At 40.2% G+C, this 7,520-nt stretch overlaps 1 protein-coding gene across 1 annotated transcript; it reads left to right on the forward strand.

The window, feature by feature from the left end:
• Nucleotides 1-835: 835 nt before the first annotated feature.
• Nucleotides 836-2,535, forward strand: LOC133534243 (uncharacterized). The gene is made up of 2 exons (XM_061873336.1): nt 836-1,387; nt 2,398-2,535. Exons 1-2 carry the CDS (start codon nt 836-838, stop codon nt 2,533-2,535), a joined length of 690 nt encoding a protein of 229 aa, XP_061729320.1.
• The last annotated feature ends 4,985 nt before the right edge of the window (nt 2,536-7,520 follow it).

Raw genomic sequence — 7,520 nt, forward strand, 5'->3', positions numbered from 1 at the left:
CACTATTCGTGGTCCAACGTGTTTTGAAGACCTAAAAACTGTCAATGGTTACATTTGTGAGACATATCGTGAAGCATGTCAAAGATTGGGTCTACTAGAAAACGATAATCATTGGGAGTTAGCTATGAATGAAGCAGCCCAAACGGCAACAGCAAGTCAAATTCGTGAGCTATTTGCAATCATATTAACTACATGTAATCCTTCTAATCCAAATCGACTATGGCTTAAATATCGAGAATATATGAGCGATGACATCTTGGCTGATTTACGACAGCAAAATCCGGACTTAGAAATTAATTTTAATGAAGAAATTTTTAACAAAGCTTTGATATTGATAGAAGATAAATGTTTAGCAATTTCTAACCAAACGTTAATACAACTAGGTGTTCAATCTCCTAAACGAAATCATTTGGATGTTATGAACAGTGAATTTTTAAAAGAAACAAATTATAATATCGACGAATTGAGGCTTTACATCCAACACAACAAACCCTTATTAATTGAGAGTCAAAAACAAGCTTACGACATAATAATGGATTATTATAAAAATCAGCGAAGTGGTATAATATTTTTAGACGCACCTGGTGGCACCGGGAAAACATTTTTGATAAATTTAATTCTAGCTGAAATCCGTGCAAATAAAGAAATCGTTCTCGCCCTAGCATCATCTGGAATAGCGGCAACACTTATGGATGGTGGACGAACGGCACATTCTGGTTTAAAATTACCATTAGATGTAGCTAACTACGAATTCCCGGTATGTGACATCACAAAATCATCGGCACGTGGACAAATATTAAAACAGTGCAAAGCCATTATATGGGATGAAAGCACAATGGCTCATAGAAAATCCCTAGAAGCACTAAACAGAACACTTCAAGATTTACGCGACAACACGAATATAATGGGAGGTGTATTGTTAATACTATCAGGCGATTTCCGTCAAACGCTACCTGTCATTCCGAAATCAACGCCGGCAGATGAAATTAACGCTTGCCTGAAGAAGTCGTTCATATGGGAACAGGTAAAAATAATTAAATTAACAACAAATATGAGAGCACAGATTTCAGGAGATGAAAAGGCCCAAGAATTTGCTGAAAAACTTTTACAAATAGGAGAGGGCACTTATCCAATAGACGAAAATACTGGCCAAATCACACTAACTAATGAGTTATGTAATGCTGTTGAAACACCGGAACAACTTATAAATGAAGTGTATCCAAGTATTGCTGAAAATTATACTAATTCAGAATGGTTACGGGAGCGCATTATTCTAGCCACGAAAAACGACATTGTCAATAGCATCAACAACATCATCCAGGAAATGATTCCGGGAGAAGAGAAAATCTACAACTCAATCGATACAATGACTGATGAACAAGAAAGCGTAAATTTTCCTTCTGAATTTTTGAATTCACTAAATGTTCCAGGAATGCCATTGCACTGCCTTAAATTGAAAGTTGGTTCACCAATTATTCTATTACGAAATCTGAACTCGCCAAAATTGTGTAATGGTACGAGACTCTGTATTAAACAGCTACAAAATAACATCATCGAAGCCAGTATAATGACTGGTAAAGAAAAAGGACAAATAGTATTTATACCACGAATACCTTTAATATCAAATGGATTGCCCTTTACGTTTAAACGTTTACAATTCCCGGTGAAGTTGGCTTACAGTATGACCATCAACAAAGCACAGGGCCAAACATTCAAATACTGTGGCGTTGACTTAAAGGAACCATGCTTTGCACATGGTCAATTATACGTTGCATGCTCACGAGCAGGATCACCTCGAAATTTGTTCATCTACAGCCCGGGCAATAAAACAATAAATGTAGTCTATAAGCAAGTATTATAGAAAAATTAAACAAAATGTAAATGTATAATATAACGTGTAATATGTTAATGTATTTATCATATATGTAGTATGTAGAATATCATATGTAAATAATTGTGTGAATAAAACATAAATTTTCCATTTACTAAGGTGTTTTTTATTCTAACTTATGATTATTTCAATTAGTTAATTAGTTAATTAATTAAATATACTTTCTATACACCGCATATTTAATGGTCGACTAAGTCTTTCAATATCTAAGATAGAAATCTATATTATCTACGTTAAAAAATGCATCCTCAAATATTTTTTATACCATTAAACATGCGATTTATTTTAACCCGAGCAACGCCGGGTTTTGCAGCTAGTTAGAAACTAAATCAGGTACATACAGAACATTTGTCAGCCTTCTAATTACACCCATTAAAGTTAATTCTACATCACCAATACCAACACATTGTAATACACCATTGCTTGCAACAGTCACTTTAGTACTATGATTCTTAAAGTTTATGAAGTAGTCTCTATTATTAGACATGTGACTAGTACATCTGTAGCGGACTGACACGCGAGCAAAATCGCTACCGCTCATGAGCTTGGGCAACCGCAGATCACGCCACCCCCGTACGTCACCTATTGTCCGAGCGGCCGGTCTGCGCACGCGCACCCGCGCGCCCTCGCCCCGCTATACCTAACGCCGCTCAGTCGATCGCCGTTCAATGCGATCCTAGCCTTTGCCAAACACACACGCGCGCTTGCTTTGTATAGAATCACTCTTTGCAATTCACTTTGCTTTTTCGCTTTGTGTTCTACTTTGTTGTGTTTAGTTATTTCCTATTTAGTGTTAATTGTTTCTCTTCTAAATTTAGTGTTCTTTCTTTCTTTATTTACTGTGCCTTTTGTAACTTCCTTCTGTAAGTGTAAATTAAATAGCTATATAAATTGTGCCGCGCATTTCTTTCATAAAGATCGCATTCGCTCCCTTTAGCTAACGCTAGCTATCGAGTTCGACTCTCGGCTACCTTTTCTTGTACCTACACTGGTGACAACCCGACTTTGGACATCATGGCTGGCGGTAATGGAGCTGGATCTGGAAAGCCGGGAACGGGAGCACAAGGCAGCAACAGTGGAGAGAATTCGACGTTTGCTGACGCGTCAACCGGCGCTGGCGGCGTAAACATGTCGGGCGGTGGTCCAAGTTCAAGCGGTAGCGGAATATCCAGTGAGCTGTTTCGTGTTGGTGTACGTATTCCACCATTCTGGCCAGAGGAACCTGAGGTATGGTTTGCACAAGTAGAACTCCAATTTGAACTTTCGAACGTCACAAGCGACGGTACTAAATTTAATTTCGTGGCATCTCAGCTGGACCAGGAGTATGCAAGGACGATGAAGGATATTTTGATCAGTCCACCCAAGACAGGCAGGTACGATAAATTTAAAAGTGAGCTAATCAAGCGCATATCAGCGACGCGAGAGAAGAAAACGCTTCAGCTTATTCAACACGAGGAATTAGGCGACCGTAAACCGTCCCAATTCTTGCGTCATTTACGTGATTTAGCGGGTCCCACCATTCCTGATGAATTTATTCGTACCATTTGGGCAAGCCGTCTCCCACCTAATGTGCATACCATTGTTGCTTCGCAGCCAAGCCAGAGTTTAAGCGACGTTGCAGAATTGGCGGATCGAGTCAATGACGTCACGCAGTCTTCCGCCCAAGTCGCAGCCGCTACCGCAAACCCCGCCCCTGCAGTCAACGCCATGCCAAGTTCTACCTTAGAAACCTTACTCCGAAATCAAGGTACTTACTCTCGCTCTCGTTCCCGCAGCACAGGTCAATTCCATCGTCGTGGTTCCAGATCGAAGTCAAGGTCACGTCAGAGATCCCGTGAACGGCCAGACGGACATGCGCATTGTTGGTACCACTACCAGTTTGGGGGCAACGCGAAGAACTGCAAGCCTCCGTGCAGTTTCAACTCGTCGTTAAACTAAAACGGCAGCATTTAGTGGCCGCAAATGCCTGCCCCGTGTCAAAAGGCCGCCTGTTCGTGACAGACCGCAAATCAAAGGTACAATACCTAGTAGACACAGGTTCGGACTTGTGTGTGTTTCCGCGGTCAGCCGTCCGGGTGCCTCCCAACAGCAGTTCCAGCACCAATCCAGGACACCGTCATCCCACCTGCTCCAGAGAAAAAGACGAAGAGCGGACGAGTGGTCAGATTTCCCGACTACTATCGACCGTAGTTACGGTCTCAGCGGGGGAGAACTTGTAGCGGACTGACACGCGAGCAAAATCGCTACCGCTCATGAGCTTGGGCAACCGCAGATCACGCCACCCCCGTACGTCACCTATTGTCCGAGCGGCCGGTCTGCGCACGCGCACCCGCGCGCCCTCGCCCCGCTATACCTAACGCCGCTCAGTCGATCGCCGTTCAATGCGATCCTAGCCTTTGCCAAACACACACGCGCGCTTGCTTTGTATAGAATCACTCTTTGCAATTCTCTTTGCAATTCACTTTGCTTTTTCGCTTTGTGTTCTACTTTGTTGTGTTTAGTTATTTACTTATTTCCTAATTAGTGTTAATTGTTTCTCTTCTAAATTTAGTGTTCTTTCTTTCTTTATTTACTGTGCCTTTTGTAACTTCCTTCTGTAAGTGTAAATTAAATAGCTATATAAATTGTGCCGCGCATTTCTTTCATAAAGATCGCATTCGCTCCCTTTAGCTAACGCTAGCTATCGAGTTCGACTCTCGGCTACCTTTTCTTGTACCTACACATCCACTATCAATGAACCACTCCTTCTTTGACTGCTGTTGCACCATCAAGGAAGCCACCATGGCTTGGTCCTCCTTATATGGTCGGGTCCTCTTGAGCTTGAAGCATTGTGCTTTTGTGTGACCTGGCCGCTTGCAGAAATGGCACTTCCCTTTAAAGGGTCTATTCTTCGATATGAATGCAGTGTTGTTCTCAACGTCGGATTTTCTTGACTCTTCTTGTAATAGGCGAGCCCTGACCACTTCACTTGAGAGATCTCTGGTCATGCCTACCGTTTCTAAATTTGACACAAGCGAGTCATATTCCGCTGGCAGGCCGCTGAGAAGCATCTCTGCAACTTCAGTGTCTTCTATTACTTTTCCAATATCTGCTAACTGCTGCACTATTGTCATCACATTTTCTATGTATTCTGACATGGAGCTATATTGATTAAATTCTAACCTGTGCAACTGCCGAAGTAATAAAACTCTCCTCACAAGGCCAGCATTCTCGAAGACGTCGGCTAAACTCTTCCATGCTTCCTGAGCAGTTTTTGCAGATCTTACATATTGGTATAGGTTACTTTGTACTGACAAACAAATTCTGGCGAGAGCGCGTTGACCACGTGTATCGCTCTCCTCCGTACCTGTAGTATGGATTGTGTCCCACAAGCCATCGTGCATTAATGACATCTTCATAGCAAACTTCCAAGAGTAAAAGTTCCTTGCCCCGTGTAGCTTTTCAATCGCCACGTGGCCCGAACCGGCCGACATGACTCCAGCGGGCAATGCAGACGCTACGACAGGTTGATTGGCCATGCTCCCTCCTTAAGTAATTTCAATAAATATATGTTCTTACTTGTTTGATTTCTTCAGCTTGTAGCGTGACCTGGGCCCCGTAACCTATTGAGGGGTGTACGCAGAGTGCGCGTGGAACCCCATAGTCTTGAGGGGATGACGAAGAAAACAGCAAACATGTAAATCTGTATTCTTGTATTGCAAAATAATGAGAGACATAGGCTATAGGTACATTACTTCAGTAGGAGCGGAGCTTATTCCAATTACATGTTAACGTGACGAGGTAGGATTTCAGAAAGAGGATGGATTAAGCGTCTGACAGTTATAGACAACTTTAGTGTTGTCATGTTGCATCTAGTAAGGCATAGAGCACATATTAAGATTAAGTAATTCATACACTGACCGACCATCTTAATAGATACATGATTGAACGAAATCGGCTCGATAGAAAATAATTGCAAAGATTGGTCTTAAAATCACAATTAAACGGTTTTATGTCTTTATTGTATTGACTTATGGGTCTGCAATTAAAATCACAATTTCAAAACATTTATATCTAAACCGTGGTTAAGTAAAATATTACACTAATAATCCACTTTTTTTATTTAAATATTTTTCTTATTATTCCCTTGCCCAGGCCCAGTAACATGCGTCAGTGCTATCTCATTTACTCCGATACAAATAGACAGTGTGCGCGCTTTAGGTATTGACAGCCTCTTAAACAGAGTTTTGCAAAATTGAAGAAAAATCCCACACTGTGCAATATCAATATTTTACTTGATTACAACTTAACAAGAAAGTAGGATTATGGGTTTAAGTACTGATGATTCAGTACACCCTGTAGCTTAGGATACTGGACCGATTTTTTATGACATATAGGTAGATTCCTCTGGCCCTTCACAACCTATTTTCACCAGGGACCGGAACCGGTTACCTTAACCGGGGTTTTTCATAGGGTTATTTTAGAAGTGGTTATAAAAACTCCAACCATATCGGTAACCTTCTGATAAGGTTAATTTTTGATTCGGTAACCATATAATAATAATAATAAAGACGTTTATTCAAAAAGTTTAAACATAGGTACATTATAAAAGTACACAATAATGCTTACAAACTAATTGAAAGGGAAAGTCGACCTGATACTTAGCTGAGCCACTTTTTTATTTCGGTTACCGGTAACACAACTTAACTCGAGTTAACTTGTGTTACCGGTAACCGAAATAAAAACCCAGTCTATTCAGTTAACTCATAATGATTTAAACCTACCTATAATAATTTATCTTCAGATTTCAGAGATTAGAATGTAATTAAAAAAGCGGCCAAGTGCGAGTCGGACTCGCCCATGAAGGATTCCGTACCATTTATGACGTATTAAAAAAAAACTATTGACTAGATCTCGTTCAAACCAATTTTCGGTGGAAGTTTGCATGGTAATGTATATCATATATTTTTTTTAGTTTTATCATTCTGTTATTTTAGAAGTTACAGGGGGGGACACATTTTACCACTTTGGAAGTGTCTCTCGCGCAAACTAAGAAAAAAAGCGGCCAAGTGCGAGTCGGACTCGCCCATGAAGGGTTCCGTACCATTTATGACGTATTAAAAAAACTACTTACTAGATCCAATTCAAACCAATTTTCGGTGGAAGTTTGCATGGTAATGTATATCATATATTTTTTTTAGATTTTTCATTCTGTTATTTTAGAAGTTATAGGGGGGGGGGGGGGACACGTTTTACCACTTTGGAAGTGTCTCTCGCGCAATAACTATTCAGTTTAGAAAAAAATGATATTAGAAACCTCAATATCATTTTTAAAGACCTATCCATATGTTAAAAGAAACGACCATTGTAACGATTTAGAACAGACTAATTTTATTTTTTAAACCACAGATACAGTACAGTATATAGATACAGTAATGAAACACTGGTACAAATCATTATAGATGTCGCTACTATGTTATTTATTTTGATAACAACCAATACCCCCACTATATCAAAATAAAGTACATTACATACAGCGCCAACTACATACTACTGCATAACTATACACCGGGGTTGCATACCCATCAATTTCATAAAATTATGATGTTTAATAGAGTTTAATGCCTTTGTTAACAAATCAGCTAGCATA

This window comes from Cydia pomonella, unplaced genomic scaffold, assembly GCF_033807575.1.
Source record: "Cydia pomonella isolate Wapato2018A unplaced genomic scaffold, ilCydPomo1 PGA_scaffold_75, whole genome shotgun sequence".
Classification (NCBI taxonomy): domain Eukaryota; kingdom Metazoa; phylum Arthropoda; class Insecta; order Lepidoptera; family Tortricidae; genus Cydia; species Cydia pomonella.